This window comes from Lagenorhynchus albirostris, chromosome 16 (assembly GCF_949774975.1).
Source record: "Lagenorhynchus albirostris chromosome 16, mLagAlb1.1, whole genome shotgun sequence".
Taxonomy (NCBI): domain Eukaryota; kingdom Metazoa; phylum Chordata; class Mammalia; order Artiodactyla; family Delphinidae; genus Lagenorhynchus; species Lagenorhynchus albirostris.
Genome location: NC_083110.1, coordinates 6,440,211 through 6,458,014, shown reverse-complemented (window position 1 = coordinate 6,458,014; position 17,804 = coordinate 6,440,211). Strand labels below are relative to the sequence as shown.

The 17,804-nt window shown below is 42.2% G+C and overlaps 2 protein-coding genes across 8 annotated transcripts in view; one reads left to right on the top strand and one right to left on the bottom strand.

The window, feature by feature from the left end:
* Positions 1–13,609, top strand: part of B3GALNT2 (beta-1,3-N-acetylgalactosaminyltransferase 2) — a 58,161-nt gene extending 44,552 nt beyond the window's left edge. For 2 of the 3 annotated variants that reach the window (XM_060126506.1, XM_060126505.1), the window contains 7 exons: positions 1,308–1,386; positions 5,450–5,633; positions 8,056–8,181; positions 8,797–8,956; positions 9,602–9,658; positions 10,881–11,042; positions 12,691–13,609. In XM_060126506.1, the coding sequence (XP_059982489.1) occupies positions 1,308–1,386; positions 5,450–5,633; positions 8,056–8,181; positions 8,797–8,956; positions 9,602–9,658; positions 10,881–11,021 (747 nt within the window). In that variant the 3' untranslated portion in view covers positions 11,022–11,042; positions 12,691–13,609. Of the gene's footprint in view, positions 1–1,307; positions 1,387–5,449; positions 5,634–8,055; positions 8,182–8,699; positions 8,957–9,601; positions 9,659–10,880; positions 11,043–12,690 lie in introns of those variants that run through there. The other variant, XM_060126507.1, reaches the window with a different exon arrangement.
* Positions 12,219–17,804, bottom strand: part of TBCE (tubulin folding cofactor E) — a 115,922-nt gene continuing 110,336 nt past the window's right edge. For 3 of the 5 annotated variants that reach the window (XM_060126502.1, XM_060126503.1, XM_060126504.1), the window contains 5 exons: positions 17,282–17,435; positions 15,796–15,864; positions 15,190–15,249; positions 12,675–12,766; positions 12,219–12,506 (listed from right to left, as the gene is read on the bottom strand). In XM_060126502.1, coding sequence (XP_059982485.1) covers positions 12,414–12,506; positions 12,675–12,766; positions 15,190–15,249; positions 15,796–15,864; positions 17,282–17,435 — 468 coding nt within the window. In that variant the 3' untranslated portion in view covers positions 12,219–12,413. Of the gene's footprint in view, positions 12,507–12,674; positions 12,767–15,189; positions 15,250–15,705; positions 15,865–16,489; positions 16,613–17,281; positions 17,436–17,804 lie in introns of those variants that run through there. The other 2 variants (XR_009536132.1, XR_009536133.1) reach the window with 2 other exon arrangements.

Sequence of the window (17,804 nt, the reverse complement as noted above, 5' to 3'; positions counted from 1 at the left end):
CTGCTCAGTTGGTTGCACAAAAGGAAATCAGTTTACTTCTGAATTGAGGGCTAGATTTAAATGTAAACACTCAAGTGATCTGCTCCGGGGGTGAATATGGTTGCGGAGGGCAGTGATGGCTTAAACACTCAGCTAACCTAAAAAAAAGTCAGATAACTTAGTAGCCTATTCTAAGAAACCCATGTAGAGCTGGAAGTTTTCCTAAGTCTCACTGCCTTGCCAGCAAGTAATCATGTTGGAAAAAGTTTAAAGACAAAATAAAAGCCAAGCTGTGACCTTTTAGACAGAAGTCAATAAACATAAAGTACTGTTAAGTAAACAAGCCAAAACAGTATAGATTGTACAATTAAATAAAAAAAAAGAGTGCAATCTTTTGTAGACGTACAAGGTTGGAATCTGTAGCGCTCACCTTTAGAGATTTCCTCCACATTCAGCTACAAACCATATTCTGAATTGAATGGCAATTTTCCCACAACCACTGCAGAACACTGTCTCTCTACTGGCCTTATTAAAACATTGCTTTGTACAGGGACAGCTCTGCTAGAAGGATCTGTTCAAAGAGGACTACCCAGGCAGTAAGCCCTCTTGACCACCCCTCAAGAAGAAACGCTGTAAACATGCTGAGGCGTGGCTGTGACAATCCCATCCAGCCCGCAGCAGCTGGATCACTGGTAGGGTGTTAAGTTGGGGTGGAACACATAGAGGTGAGGCCCCTCACTTTGAGTAAGGGCCTGGGGTAGCCTGTGAGGTAAAAGAGGTAAATCTCGTAATAACCATAGATGCCCCACACCTTAGCGGTAGAGGGGGCTGTTGTTGGCTGTTGGTGCAGTGGGCACCTTCAGCATCAGTCATCAGTACGGCTCGGGCTGAACTGTTTGCTTAGAGGGCTTGTCTCTGCGTGGTAGCTGTCACTTTGAAATGTGCTTGGGTGTATTTGAACTCATGGGCATTTTCAATCTCCACGAAATCAAGAGGTGGTTATAATTTTTTTTAAGTGGTGGAGTTCGGATGTAAAAGAAAATTGGTCTTGGTAATAGTGTTGGTAGCAAGTTCAAGAATACGTGATTCTGTGTAGGCTGGAATTCTGAACACTAATCCGTAGATTACTGTGTGTACCTGATCTTGGAGTAGACGACAAAACTAGAATGCTGATGTCATCCTGACGGCGTAAGTCTAGTGCATCCGCATCTTAGATGGATTTATGTGCTGTGGCATCACATTATGAATTGTGCCAAATCAGTTTTCAAATATAAGAAATGTGTTCTTAGTAATAAAACACCAAGCACTTCTATTCTGGTTTCTTTCAGGCTGGGGAGGGTGCCTTGCCTCATGAATTCATGGAAGGTGTGGAGGGAGTTGCAGGTGGCTTTATTTATACTATTCAGGGTAAGTCAACTGGTTAAAAGTTGAAAAACATACTGAATCTCGCCTACCTCATCTTCATACTTTTGACATCAAAGGTAATCTTTTCTTTTTTTTTGGTCATTAAAAATAGTAGCTCTATTGCTACATAATTCACATACCATATACTTTACCCTTTTAAAGTATTTGATTCAATGGCTTTCAATGTATTCAGAGCTCTGCAGCCCTCTCCACCACCCCAAAAAGAAGTGGCTGTGTTTGTCTTCTTGAGTGACGCTCCTGAAAATATCCACATCAATGAATTCCTGGATCAGTGATCTCTAAGAAAAGCTACTGTTGATGCGGTTGCTCTTGGTCACTTGTCCTGATCACCACATACGGAACAAAGGTGCCTAGTAGTGCATCATCTGGCTTCTCAAAGCTCTGCAGATCATGGATTCCTATAAAAGAATTAGGACACGGCTTCCCTGAAGGCACACAGTGACTTGGGGAAAGCAGAGGCGGTATTCTGAGAGGCAGGTCTTCAGGGGTCTCCCTATTTTAATAGTGCAGGGTTGAGGATGGGGCAGACCCTCTGTTTGAGGCCACTACAGGTAGTCTGAAGATGTGAATGGGCTGTGGCTTTTTTCAATTTCTAGCATCTTTATTTATACAGTATTTCCTCATAGAAGTATTTCTAACATCACCGCTAAGGGTAGGCTGGAATAGGTACAGGTTTTACCCACAAACCTGCCATTAAAAATAGAGATTTAAAATTTATGGACCCTTAATTTTAGTCCAGAGATTTTTCATAAAACTGTGAGACCACTCTGCTAGGGAAGGTATGGACTCAGCTCACAGGGGCTAATGGCTCAGCCCTGGGGAGGACTCAGATCGGGAGGTCAGGCCAGTTTTGTACAACAGCTCACACTGGGGGGCCGGGTACAGATGTTACACACCATCTGACGTCATGTCTAGCGACTTCCTTTCTTTCGCCAGTTAACTCATGTATGTACCATCAAGAGCCTTTAAACACTTGAGGGGCCCTTGAGACTTCTGGCACTAAACTGTTCTACAAGGAGCAACTACTGTACCCTAAACAACTGTTTGTCTTAAGTTTTCTCTCACTGAGGCTAAAGGATTAAGGTCTGGGTGAGGAAAATTCCTTTCAAACAAGAGAGAAATAACTCAAGTGTTAGGCTAAAGGAATTAAATGAATAGATTTTTCTCCTCATGTACTGGATATATCTGAAAATCTGACTACAGTTTTTTAAAATCTGAGGATCTACGTGCTGTTCAGAAGAATCACATGGTACACAAATTCTCAAATTTTGTTGGGCATTAGCGTCTCTGGCTGGGCCCTACCTCAAGCCTACAGAGTTAAAAATCTTCAGGATTGGAGCTCAGATACGTGTATTTTAATAAGCTCCCTAGATGGGTTTGATGCCTCCAAAGTTTGAGAGGCCATAAACCACATGATTCTTGTAAATGGCACCTAGACAGATGATCAGATTTAAAACACACACAGAGGGACTTCCCTGGTAGTGCAGTGGTTAAGAATTCGCCTGCCAGCAGAGGGGACATGGGTTCGAGCCCTGGTCCGGGAAGATCCCACATGCTGCAGAGCAACTAAGCCCGTGCGCCACAACTAGTGAGCCTGCGCTCTACAGCCCATGAGCCACAACTACTGAGCCCACGTACCACAGGTACCGAAGCCCACGCGCCTAGAGCCCGTGCTCTGCAACAAGAGAGGCCACCACAGTGAGAAGCCCGCGCACTGCAACAAAGAGTAGCCCCCGCTCGCCGCAACTAGAGAAAGTCCATGTGCAGCAACAAAGACCCATCGCAGCCAAAAAAAACCCAACACGCACACAGATCTATTACTTTATTACTTTATACTCGTGTTTTTCAGATATATGCAGAATAAACCAACATGTACAATTTGTTAATGAAAAAGCCTGTATTTCTGCTCGTATCTTGTTATCATCCATTCCTATTGCTGCAATTTTATAACACTTTCACTTTCGTTCAAGTGTTAAATCGTGTATATTTATCCTTATCTTTAAAGTGAAAGGACGTTAGAGGAGAGTGTAAAAGTTGAAAGGGACCCGAGGTTATTTAGGCCTGTGTTTTTCAAAGGTTTGTTTGTGGTCCACCTGCCTCAAAGTTACAGGAAGTCACAGGTTAGAAATACAGATTCCTGGGCTCTACCCAAGACCTGCTGGATCTTTAGGCTTGGGGCCTAGGAATCTGTATTTCAGTAAGCAATCCTGAGAACCACAGACGTAGTCCAGCTCCTCCTTTTACAGATGAGAATGCTGAGGCCCAGAAACGTGTGACTCGTCCATTACCTCACCAACAGTGGCAGAGGTAGAAATCAGACACAGGCCCTCAGCCCCCATGCCCAGTCTTGTTGTTCGCAGTCACAGAGCGGAGGGCTGGATTACGTCTCGGTTTCTCTCCCCGACCCCTCAGCCACTCACTTGTTTAGTTTTCAGAAATTTTCTAATTTGAGACAGCTGAGAAAATCCTGCGCTAGTGATAGGATTGCTGCCTTATTTGAGGACAGTCCTGCACAGATGTGACAAACGATCCATTAGCTTGTAAGGTGGTAATTAAAATGTCTTTTAAGCACATTGGTCATAAGTTTATTATAAAATATTGTAAATAAACCAAAAATAGTGCTATAAGAAACACCCATGTACTTGTTGCTCAGAATTAACAGATGTTTGCATTTTGTCATATTTGCTTCCTTTCTTTGTTTTCAGAGAAATAAGGCGTTATAGATACAGTTGAAGCCTCTTCCCTCCCAGTACTTCCTACCCCGTTCCTCTCCCTTCCCCTTGGACAGGAGACCACTGTCCTGAAACTCACGTGTACCCTTCCCATTCTTATTTTTCTGTTTTCTACTACATGCATGTGTATACAACTTTTAATAACATACAGTTTTGACTAAAGTATTTTATAATTTATACCTGTGGTATCACATTGTATATATCAATTGGCAAGATACTTTTTCTCAGCATTAGTTTTTAGTGCCATTCCTCTTAACATCCAAGATCAGGTTAATTTTTTTAAAATTTATTTTACTGAAGTATAGTTGATTTACAATGTTGTTACTTTCTGCTGTACAGCAAACCAATTCAGTTATATATATATATATATATATATATATATATATATATATATACACACACACATTCTTTTTCCCATTCCTTTCCATAATGGTTCATCACAGGATACTGAATATAGTTCCCTGTGCTCTACAGTAGGACCTTGTTATTTATCCATCCTATAGATAATAGTTCACGTCTGCTAATCCCAAACTCTCAATCCATTCCCTCTTCCCCACCCCACCAGCCCTGGCAACCACAAGTCTGTCTGTTCTGTGTCTGTGAATCTGTTTCCGTTATGTAGATGAGTTCATTTGTGTCATATTTTAGATTCCACATGTAAGTGATATCATATAATATTTGTCTCTTTCTGATTTACTTAATATGATAATCTCTAGTTCCATCCATGTTGCTGTAAATGGCATTTCATTCTTTTTTATGGCTAATATTCCTGTGTGTGTGTGTGTGTGTGTGTGTGTGTGTGTGTGTGTATACACCCCCCACACACATCTTTATCCATTCATCTGTTGATGGACATTTAGGTCGTTTCCACGTCTTGGCTGTTGTAAATAGTGCTGCTATGCAGGTTAATTTTTTTAACTGCTGTATTCCATTATGTGAACATACCACAGTTTAACCATTCTCCTATTGGTGGGTATTTAGGCTGGTTCCATTTTTTCACTGTCACAATGCTGCCATAAATACCCTTGTGAGTGTGTAAAATAGTGTCTCTGGGGATATATCTACAAGTGGACTTGGCGAGTCAAACAGTGCACACATCTTCAGCCTAACTAGGTATTGCTGAGTTGCTCCCCACAGTGAGTGTAGCCCTTTATTCTCCCAACAGCAATGTGTGGGCATTCCCATTTCCCTACTTCAGAGTTCCTAACTGTGTTGTTAGGTTACCTTGGGAGGAGGGTTAATGCAATAACGTTACAAGTTCTGGGTCTTAAGTTTGCAATAGCCTTTTCCTTCAGCTCTCTTTTCCTTCTTAGAAGGTGATGCTCTCTTAAAAAATCTTCATTCTCGCCCTCGAAGACTTCTTGATCATATAAGTAATCTCCACGAGGAGGATGCCTTACTGGAGGAGGAAAGCAGCCTCTATGATGATATTGTGTTTGTGGATGTTGTTGACACTTACCGAAACGTTCCTGCAAAATTACTGAACTTCTATAAATGGTAGGTTATAAAAATGTTGGGTAGGTATTGTTTTATTTTTCTTTTGATGTAGAAACAATTTATCAACATCAAATCACTGAGATTTTTTAAAAAACACACAAACCTAAGAGCACCTGGGATGTGATCTATTGTATCCTGGTTCTTTGTGAGGACTGATCTTCTAAAATGCTGCCGCTTTACTATTTCGATGAGCTGATCCACAATGTGAACACTATTAATGTATCAAAAACAAACAAGGCAAAAGTTGATTCACTTTGAGTCATTCCTACTGGCATAGTTGTCTTGAGCCAACATTAGGTGAAAATCAGTGAGTTTGAAAATGGCCTATCTTCAGGCATTTTCATACCCACCCACCTATATCCCCCATTTACACCCAGGTTCCTGATCTGAATTCCATTCAGCTGAACATTCACATTATATTTCCGTTCTCTCCTACAACCCATTTAAGAGCTATCTGCCCTAATTCCAGAAGCTTTAATAAGACGAAATTCAGCAACCCTTATAGTCTACCGTATTGTTAACTTCCCAGACCCTCCAGTACTTCTTGGATCTTGGTTGTAACTCCTACTTTTATTATAATACCACCACCAATAATAATATGCTATAACAGTGACTCTTCTTAATTGAATACATGTAGTTGTTAATATTATTAAGTTACTCTAGGGTCCCATAACTTGCTGTGAGCCCCCTGATACTGTCTACCCTGACTGTAGAACTGAAACCTTCTCTCTCTCTCTCTCTGTCTAGACCAAACCCATAAAGTATATTCACGTCTTTGTCTTTTTCTTTTTTAAAACTTTATCAGGGAACTTGTTGCTTGGTGAGCCCCAGAGTCTGTCCCTTCTTTTCTTCTCTGTTTTGCCCTGAGCAGAATGGGAAATCATCAAGTCCTTTATGGATATAGGTCCCTGGTCCTGAGGGGTAGACAGTTGAATTTATGGGTGGTAGTTTCATAGCTGGGGCAAGTCAGTGTAATTCTGGAGTCATCTTGTGGGTAGAGGTCAGATATAAATGCGAGCTGGAAATGTGGGTATGCCTAGAATACCAGGATTAAGTTTGACAGCTGTAGTAAGAGAAAGAGCCTTCTTTTAGCTCAAGGTCCCCAATGGGGTTCCTGTTACGGGTTGGCCAAGGCAAGGGCAAGGCTGTAAAGAGGTGGAGTGGGAATGGGGGTCCAGGCAGTGGGAGATCAGGACTGCTGAGTTCTAGGGCTTTCTATAGGGAGCTGACTCCCAGTTGTGGAAGTTCAATTTGGTCTAATTACTACCTCCAGTTTAAGTTTTGTCTCTTCTACTTGCGTATCCCTGTGATCTTGGCCTCTCTCCGTAGTCTCTCTGCCACTGTCTGTTCTGGGCCATCACGTGCACCTGGAACACTGCAGTGACCTTCTGACAGGCTGTACGTCCGGACCCGCTTCCTAGTAGCCCATCCCCCCATCTACCCTCCACATCGTAAATGACATCTTTATTTTTCATTCATCTTTATTCAGGTGATCCATCAGTGACCTCAGTGTCCTTTATCACCAAAGTTTATTTCTAATTAGCAAATATTATGTGTGGCCTATGCTATTAACTAGAAATGAACTTTAGAAACGTAGGGTTATGCTTTTTGTTGTGGACCCATTGTTAAATTCACCATTTTGTGGCCTAATGAAACTTTCTCCAGATTTCTTTAATTCAAATTTCTGTCTTCTGACTGGTTCCCTCGCAAGACTCTGGGTAAAAGAGGTACAGGGATTGGCAGTGTGACATCAAAGAGTCAATTTTTTTTCTAGTTGCCATTATATATTTTTTTAATGTCTAGGTAAATGAAATCACCCTCTTGTGCCTTCCAGAAGGTCACTTGTAATAGCTGAATTACTGGAAATCGTTTCCAAGGGAAAATGTACTTCAGTGTTATAACTCAGCTTTTTAAACACTGTAAAATACCTGAGTGTACTATCAGTAGCAGCATGGAACACATTCTGTGGTACGACGGCGTTCTGTGTGAGAGGCCAGGTATGGCATCTATCCCCTCATCTGCGTGGCCCTCTCATTAAGAACACAAGGGGCAAGGTTCAGATGCTTATTAATAGGTATGCTGGCCTGACCTGGGCAAGGCCTGAGAAGCGTTTGTTTGATTATATATTCTACTTAAGCCAGATCTTTTTTTCATTGTATTCTTTCTTCTTCCTTTATACCTTTTAAAATTGGCGTGGCACCTCTCTGCTATACCCCTTTGTTAATATGAAGTGAGGACTGTAGCTGGCAGCAGCGATGCTCTTAGAGCAGATGCTCCCGATACTGGATGGATAAAAGCTGGCCAAGCATACAGACAGTACAGGGCCAGTTTTCATTAAGATGTTAGCAGTGTCACCACATTGGTGTTGCTCTGTTTCCTCGTATGGACGCCCTGACTTTCATATCCCCCCTTTCGCCAACAGGACTGTGGAAACAACCAGCTTTGATCTGTTGCTAAAGACGGATGACGACTGTTACATAGACTTGGAAGCTGTATTTAATAGAATCGCCCTTAAGAATCTGGATGGGCCTAATTTTTGGTGGGGAAAGTAAGTTAAACATTATTAGGCCATTGGCGTTCATTTCATGAGCATATGTTAATTTAGAATGAAATATACAAGTCACTTATCATAAGAAAAATGTGGTTGAGATAGGAAATTTCCCTCTTAGGCCCCTGGATCACTATATTTTATTAATCTACAATTAAAGGGGAAAAAACTCTTAAATGGAAAACCTCAGGCTAATGTAATGAAGGATGGAAAATGATGTGGCTTTTATCCTCATGCCCTACATATTAAGTGCTACTCAAATTAGACGCTGCTGTACATTACAATAAATTTGTGACATTTCTGAAACCATTTTCTATGTGTCTTTAGGAATGCAATAGGGATTGGTGATTTATTTTTCATTTATTTTAATATATCTAAACAAGATGATTCAGAAACTCCATAAATGCAACTTGGAGAGAATTTAACGTATGTCTTTTATATAAAACACCACTAGATAAATAATTCCTGTCCTTAGACGAAAACAATAATCTCTCATTCTTCTTTCCTTGCTTCTACAGCTTATTCCTTTGTAGTGATAATTAAGGACTCAAGCTTAACTAGTGGTAGGATACATGTCAGAACAACACAAAGAAGCCGACTCATGTTGCATGTCAGTTTCAGATTGAATTGGGCCGTTGACCGAACCGGGAAGTGGCAGGAACTGGAGTACCCCAGTCCCGCTTATCCCGCCTTTGCGTGCGGCTCAGGGTATGTCATCTCCAGGGACATCGTCCACTGGCTGGCTGGCAACTCGGGGAGATTAAAGACCTACCAGGTAATTAAGGATTTCTGACCTAAGAGTACACTGACCAAACAAGTTTTATTCCACTCAGTATTCCGTCATTAAAAGCACAGCCACCTGATCTTGGGGAAAGGCATGTTATTCATTCTAGATAGGAGTCAGCCCTCAAAGGTTAGGGATACACTCCTATCCCTCAAATCTAAATTTTATTCCTAAATCTCTGAGCCTTCTGTTATGTTTTCAGCCTATATTTAAAGGTACAGTCCCTAAAGGAATGTAGAGGTTTATATTCATAAGAAGGAAGACTAAGCAAGCTTAAGACTAAGCTTGTTTTTCTGCTGATTCTGAGATGGCAAATCAATGAATCTCTGCCCGGTTCTTAGATCCAGTGTCTCTTTCATACCGTCAGTGCTGGAAGTTTAAGGTCCATGAGAAAAGGGGCTGGCTGCTTACTTAGTGTGTATAGTCATACTTCATTGTGGTGTGTGTGCTTCGTGTTAATGGCAGGTAGCTTTTACTTCGTGTATCAGTGTTATAATACATCCTCAGCATTGCATGTTAGAATAATCACAAAACAAAGAAGTAAAAAGATTACTTACGGGAATGGGTGTGGCATTGTCTTTACAGACGAAACAGCATTTAAATTTTTACATTTTAAACCTTATGGGACCTGTGTAGGGTGAAGATGTAAGCATGGGCATTTGGATGGCAGCCATAGGACCTAAAAGATATCAGGTAAGCAAGCCTGAGTGGGGCTGGCCTCTATCAAACCTTGGGCAGAACAGTGAACGGAGGTCTTCTGGCATCGTAACTGTGCTCTTGATCTAATTCACAATAATGGCCTAGATCTCACACAGTATTTGTCTGAGTCTAAACCAAAAGGAAATGTTTTGAATGGAAGTTCTCCTACTCACAGTGAATTGAGTTTTTATACGTTTGATCAGAAATTCTTTGCAGCTTTAAAACACGAAAGCAGCAGCTGACTTCAGATTCTGGCAGTGAGGTGGCCCCGCAGAATGTGACTCCAGATGCGCCCACCTAAGTGCGGGCTGTGGTGCCAGGTGCTCAGGGGAGACTCTCCGTCCCACCGTCCAGGGCCAGGGCAGAGACAGCCCTTCTCTGTTTCCTTTAATACCCCTGGAGGCTCTCGGCCCCCGGGGGCACAGGGCTCTGTAGGAAGGAGTGGTCAGTCTCCTGTCCCCAGGCGTGGCCTGTAAAAGGCACACGCTGACTCCAGGCCCTTCTACTCTCCAGTTTCCTCTCCTTTGCCACCAGTTCAGCCATCCTTTAAAAAGACATTTTTTATTATATCCCTCCTTTTTATGTTCTCAAGTTGAATGGGATCTGTATTCTGCTATATTGCTGGAAACAGAAGCCAGTCCACAGAGCTGGGAAGTAGGCTGGTGGGTGAAAACTCGGACTCTGAGTCTGACAAGACTCCATTTCGATCCTTCCTACTCAGCCTAGCAGCATGAACTTCACCGTGACCTTGAGCAAGTTTCTTCACTCTTTTGTTTCTCACTTGTAAAAAGGAAATAATTCCTACCTCACAGGGTTATTGTGAGAATTAAATTGGATAATATTTATAAAGCACTTGGTATTGTCCCCCGAATATTGTAAACATTCCCTCAGTACTTGCTGTTGTTCATAATGCTATTTGGCCACCTCTTCTCCAGTAGCAAATACGAAACTCTGCATTTGTGGTTTCCCCACCCTCTCTTCATAGAACTCCGTTTGCAAACTCTTAATGCACACACTGCACTGTTTCTTTATTCCACAGCCTCAGGGTCACCGGTGGGTGCTTTTCCTACGCCCCACAAGCTGAGTGGCTTCACACATGCACTTGTCTTTGAACTTCAGCCTCACTGGGATCTGGAAGCTCCTGTATGCACGCTGTCTGTCTTCCAGCAAGGTGTGTCACGGCTCCCAAATCAGCTTTTGTTTTGTTTTTCAACAGGACAGCCTGTGGCTGTGTGAGAAGACCTGTGAAACAGGAATGCTGTCTTCCCCTCAGTATTCTCCGCAAGAACTAACACAGCTGTGGAAACTGAAGGAGTTGTGCGGTGATCCTTGTCGGTGTGAAGCAAGAGGAGGATGAGGTCAATTCGCAGTGTTAAAGGTCAGGGTGGGCGAAGGATGATCTGAGCGGAAGTCTGAGGAAAGCCCAAGGTTCGGCCGCAGATTATATGGTCTTTCAGGATAGTTCTTGGCTGGCACCTTCACGGGTCACCAATGTGGTATTTCTTAACATTTGCACAAAATTTCCGTTTTAAAAATCAACAGATACTGTAGCATAAGAAAAAAATTACTTATATATTGGAAGATGATTTGAAAAATACCAAATTGTTTATAAAAGAAAAAAATATTTCCAAGTCCTAGTGCATCATTTCTGTTAGTAATTTATTAGCTATCATTTTTGGTTAAAACTTGGCCTAGTTCAGAAACCTTGAGTAGTAACTGGAAGTTTGAATTTCAACCTGGATTGCAGAATAGCTCTGGATAGCCTAAGCAGGATAATTAAGGGCCAAAAAGAACTCACAGAAATGCTGTGTGATCACATATGAGCAGTGGTCACTGATACCAAAGTCAGGGGTTTCTGGAAATCATGTCAGATTTTGTGGATCTCTGAATGAAGTGGGCAACTTGAAAAGGAACCAATGTAACGCTGGGTTTTGGGCCTTGGTTTTAAAGTTCATTTATTAAGTGGACTAATTACACCCAAGTTTCCTTTTGCCCTTTAACATAAATCCTGAAGATCACAGCTTAGTACTCCTATTTTTTTAAAGTGCTAAAATTTTGTGAATATAAGTAAAATCAAACACCTCTCAGGGCTTTAATGCCATAGGGATGGATAGTTCTAAATCCTTGGCATTGAAAGCATCTTGTTTTTCTTCCTTTCATTGCCTAATGTTGACCTAACGTAACTGAATTTCAGTCGACGCTAGTAAGCTGCTGTAGAAGATTGTATTCTCAGTTTAGGTATAACTGTAGGGAAAAGCATGTAATTAATTTTTGTAAGTACTCAAAAAACAGTGCAACTGAGAAGAGAAATCATAGCATTTGTACTACATAGAAGATGTGCTTCCTTCAGTTTAAGGGACATTTCCCAAAATGACCAACCAAATCATTTTAGTAACCTTTTAAACCAGTAGCATCAACAAAGGATTCCATTAAAACTGGTCTTATGAAGACATTAACCGTGTTCAGATTTTCTTAGACTAGCGAGGTTCTATTTAGTATCTAAATCTTCTCATAATGAAAGAGTCAGGAACTATGGAATAAACTCTGAAAATCGTTACTAGGTGCAAAGCCTTTATTAGGGCTGTATACAAGCCTGGAAACGGTCTCTTCCCTGTGAAAAATACAGCTGTTTTACACTTAGGGCAACTTGTAAAACCTCATTTGTTCTGGACCGAATTGTCCCAATAAGTCACTTAATTTCCAGTGAACCCCAGTCACGATAAGCGGTCTAACCTCTATTAGTTGGCTGTTACCATCGCACTAACAGACAGTCTCCATTTTCCACAGAATAAAACTGTAATGACTGTTGATCATTTTCTAGTTCAATCTCTCTGCCCGGCATCTAAAATTAGACAAAGGGGTGGGGGTGATTAAGACAAATGTGGCAAAACCTCCCCGCAACAAAGATGTATGGTTTCCATTTAGAATTAGACCATGTTACGTAGAGACATAGCTTAGTAGCAAGTCATAGTGTGGGGAACCTGACTTTGTGTTTTGCTGGGCAACTTACTTTGGGACTTTCATAGGACAACAGAAGTTCTGACACAGGAACTCTGAGAAGACGTGACAGCAAGCCTTTCACCTTTTGAATTGTCATGGATTCTATCAAGGAAAAGAAAAACCATCAAGTTCTCTCAAAGGACAGTTACCTGTAAAATGAGCTCACGTGACAAGACCACAACTGTAATGACAGCTGTCACTGTCATTTCATACTATCAATTTACCCAGGTAAATGATCAGGGAACGGCTCACCCACCACGTGGGCCACCAGATCAGTGTCACCGCTTAGGGGGTCGTTTGGGAGGCTGGGGGAAACGGAGCCAATGACTGACCTAAGTGCCCTTTGATAATGAGTTTTCATACCATTTCAGCGGTGTTTAATAGTTCCTCCTTAACCTGAATAAACCAGAAATCATATTCTCAGCACAGAAGAATAAACGTGAGTGAAATCATTAACTTTTTAAACCTTTGTGCTTACTTACTTACTTAAGAGGTACTGAGAGAACGCTGGCATGGGGCTCGGGCGCCATGAGGATGCGTCTCAGTCTCTCTGGCTTTAGTTTCCTCCTCTGTAAAGTGAGGTGTAGACTAATGCTCCACAAGCCCCCTTCCAGCGCTCCCAGTCTGTAATCATTGTGGTTTATGTGTGTAATGCGATACACATACAGGGGACCACCAGGCATGGCAATGTAACTTAATGAGGAAAAGCTTTGGTTTGTTCAGAAAACACTATGAACTTCTCTCCAAAGATGGGTATGGTAAATACTGGATGTCTGATTATGAGCAATACAGTTTCTTTGAAGCTTTAGCTGGAGGTACAGCAATAGTGTGGTGTTCCTACAACAATCACATGTATTCAAACAAATATTTTTCTATCAAAAACAATTTTTGTAAAAGCTGTTTTTATGCAACTTGTGATAATAAATGTTTATTTTAGAATAAAAACTGGCCCTTTTCTTGTTTATGTACCGAATATAGACACTAAATAGACTACAGTGTCGATTAACATAATTTGCTCTTTTATTTGTGAATATATGATAGATAATCTTGTCCTTTCAAAAGATTTAGGTGGACTGGCTTTCCTTGTGCAGAGGGTGGTTAGTGCTGGCTTAACTCTGACTGCTGAGTTCAGAGAATATAGGACTCAGATTTGGAATCGCCTGAAGCATAATGATGACATATAATTTCTCTAAATCTCTGCTAGTTCCACCTGAGGATGAATAAAACTCAGACAGTGAACACCGTGGGAGGTCGGGGAGGAGCCATCAGCCCGGGACAGCACTCATTTGCGCTCTCCACAGTGCCTGACCCAGAGGGTTCTGCGCCTTCCCAGGGGAAGCCCAGGAAAGGAAACTTAACACAGCCCTAGCGAGAACATTCTTGAGCACGTTCCCACAAGCTGATTTCACGTAAGAGAAGGAAAAGTGCAAACACGTCCAAAGCTAACTGCTTTTAACAAACAGAAAGTCCTGGCCCTCTCCCACTCGTCTGTCCCCATGCATGCCCTTACTGACAGAAGGGACCAGTCATTTTAAATCATCATTATGTAACAGTGGCAACATTACACTTCACAGGCATAGAAACTGGATTTCTAGTAAGTAAAAATGGAGCAATACTGGTAATTTGATACTAGATGATGGTTCTGGATCATAAAGGTACTTCTTTGGGCACAACCAAAGCCTTCCATAAGCAATACCATGATAAGCTTGTTTTATTTGATAAAAATGAATTAAAAAATCAATGTGAATTCACTGCACTGACAGGGAAACAGAAGGGTATTTCACTAGAAGCATTTACGGTAATAGATATTTTATTTCTTCTTCAAATCCTCACTGTGCTAAATTTAAGCTGTTTATATTTTAGTATTTGACTGTGAATCAAGTTTAATTTTGAGATTCAGACTAATTTTTCTTTTGACTGACAGTTTAAGGTAAGTTACATTGATCTAATTTTGTTGACATAAAAGTATTTATTTTCCAAATAAAACAAAATCAGTTCCAACAGCATCAAGGTTTAAAGTTCTGAAGTAGTTTTTGTTTTAAAGAAAACCATTTCAAGCGTGTCCATTAAAACAGCGTCCAAAAACAAAAAACAAAAGAGCATCCAAGAGCTGTCTCTGCAGGGGCTCCTGACTGGTAAGGAACAGGAAGCACCCAAGCCCAGTGCCAGAACATCTCTGGCCAAGGAAAGCCCCTGGAGCAGCCGTGTGAGAACAACCAGCAGAGGGCCTGGGGGAGGCCCCGAAGGGCGAGCACTCCCATGCTACTGCCTCTGGCTGAAGAGGCAGCCGCGACAAACAAAGCTGTTCTCTAGATGAGCTGAAAGTTATGCGAGACTTGAACTTTCAGGGGAGTGATGTTATTAGCATGGTGTCAGCATTTTAGAACGTAAAAGCTAGTGGAAACCTATAAGCTGTAAGAGCCCACAACTTCAGAAATGAAGGAAATGTTTTACCTCCAGCCACCTCGAGTTGAGGGGCCAGCGATTCAGAAGCATGAGGAGGAGAGAGAGAGACTCATTCTTACCTGGCAGTTGTTTCTCTATGACTTTCTGATCAAGTTGATTAGGATGTTTTATCTTCAGTGCTTGAAAGAAAAAAGGAAAGAGACGAATTGAGCCCTGCTGTAGGACGGATTTACATCACATGCACATTACCAGCCGCGGCCAAAGGATGCAGCTCTTCATACAACTTGGCTCAAATCCCACTAAAGGAATAGGATGCTTATTGATGCTTGAAATTCCTTCTATTAATACTTCACTGAATTACTAACAACAACAAAAAAGAGCTGGACCAACATTCTATGGCTTTCCTGTTTCTCCTTAGTACTTCTTTCCTGACGTTTTATCTAGGTTTTCAAGTGTAAGAAAAGCCAGGAATTTCCAAATCACAGTTCAGTTCACTACTCAAATACTTCCCACATGTGCGAAACTGTTACATGAGTTTAAAGAATGGGAATTGCTAACATGTTCAAAGTCAGAATTTAGATATGTTTGAGAGTCATCATTTCTTTAAAAATTGAACTACTCCTCTAGGTACTTACTTAAAAGAAACAATCCCTATAAGGTCATCACTATTTCAGCATCTAAGGACTCGAACACAAATAAGCGGTCTTTGAATGTGGGGTTCTTACTTAGTAGCTGGTTTTTGAGCAAAAATGGTTGTTGCACTTTGAGTTCCCCATCTTCAGGTGCGCCATATTCTGTTTAAGGAGAAATGAAAAGGGATGAATGATAAACCAAAAGGTCACTGTAAGGGAAAAAAAAATGTACAGGTTAAGTGTCAACCTAGCCTTTTCCTTTCCCAGGATGAACCCAGCAGCAGCTGGATGCGAACCTGGGATCTGCTTCCTTTTATCTGGTTACTGGTTTAGTGTATTTTTTGGAGGGATGGCCAGACAGCAACGGCTGCCAAGCCTGGAACGCTCCTGTCTTCCGTGTGTCCCATCACGGGTCCCTAGAGACAAGACGAGGCTGTGCCTGCAAATACTGAGAACGCTGACGCGAGTTTCACCTTTGGTCATAGTTCCCTTTCCTTCTGGGACCTGAGAGAAACTCGACTCACAAACACCTTCACCAGGTTTCAGCCAGGTCGTGCAGTGCTGCTCTGGGCACCCAGAACCACCGCTGCAAACCAGGTCCCCTGCCAGGAAATGCAGCCTCTTCCCCTCCTCTCACTTCTGCCAGGACCACCAGGGACGAAATGTCTATAAATACCCTCCATGCTCTGCTTTGTATTCCACATTCTTAGTGGGGAGATAGTGAGCCATACCTGCAGGGCTGCTTTAGAGCCGTCCCTGCCCTGCCCCCGAGTGATTTAGAATTCACCTCAAGTGGCCAGGAAATCGGGCCAGCTAATGGAGTCATCTGACAGCAGTTCCCACGGGCAGCTTCTCTTCCTTAAAGATAATGTTCCAGCCTGAAGTGTTTATGCAGTGAGCTTCTCACATTCTTAAATATATAAAAAAGAAAACTGCATAAAAGGGAAATTTGGAATAATAATGAAATCGAAATGGAAAGTACATCAGGGACAAAGAGTCCTGAAGTCGGAGCTTCAGTGTCCAAGGAGCCAGGCTGGAGGTCAGGAAGCGCCTTGCACACCAAGCGCCAGGGCTGGTGAGCCCTCGGAACAGAGCACTCAGGAAAGCTACACTCGGCTCTCATGAGCATTAAAATTACCTGGGGAGAGAGCTTCAAAAATACCAACGCCTAGGCTCCACAGTAAATGTTCTTCCTTTAAAAAATTCCCTAGGGTATAGCCAGGGTTGAGCTAAGCTGGAGGCCTTCCTGCCCTTCCTGAAGTAGGAAGTGGGACCCACCTCCTGGAATCGGAAGTTCAGTGAGTAAATGCTAAGATGAGAAGAACTTGTGTTTAAGAGCTGCCTTCCCCTCCTCCTTCTGCTAAGAGATGCTGCAGATTTATCTTCTCTAAAGATGACTCTTTAATTATCTGCTCCCAACTAGCTGCTAGAGCCCCTACTGTCCATTTAGATGAGTATAACAAAGACCCAGTGGAGAAAAGCAACAACACTGAGGACCTCCTTTGACACCCAAAGGGAACTGTGTCCTAGTGGACAGTCCCCCCGCAGCCCCGTGAGGGCCCTGGTGCACAGTACGTACTGAGGCAGAGTGACTGGTATCTAGGATGGGCTGCAAGAAATTCCTCGTTTGGTCTGTTTTTGTCTGGATCTTGATGTCCACCAGCCTTTTTCCATTCATTTCCGAATGCTTTTCGGTAATCAAGCTCAGCCCCACGCCTTTCCTCTCGTTGAATCTATATGGATGTGAAATAAAAGCAGGTCTATTAAAGCACTTTTCTAACGAGTGTGTCTGACACCCTCTCCTTTCTCCACCCCCTACCCGTAGAGAATAATAAAACTGAAAGGGACAAGACAATATATTTCTACCTTTCCTTTTTAATGTTAACAGGATCCAGGAGTTTCTTCAAAAAGAAAAGTGGATTTCAGTTTTATCCTTTTCTTCATGGAAGTTATCTGGACTATGCCTGGGGCCCAAGGTCACAACATGAGGTCCTCAGCCTGGAGGAGCTGACTTACTGAGAGAGTACCCAGTATTCCTCCCCTGCCTCAAATGACAAAAACTGGGCCTGCCAGGGCAGCTGAGCAGCGGTTTTCCCTGCAGG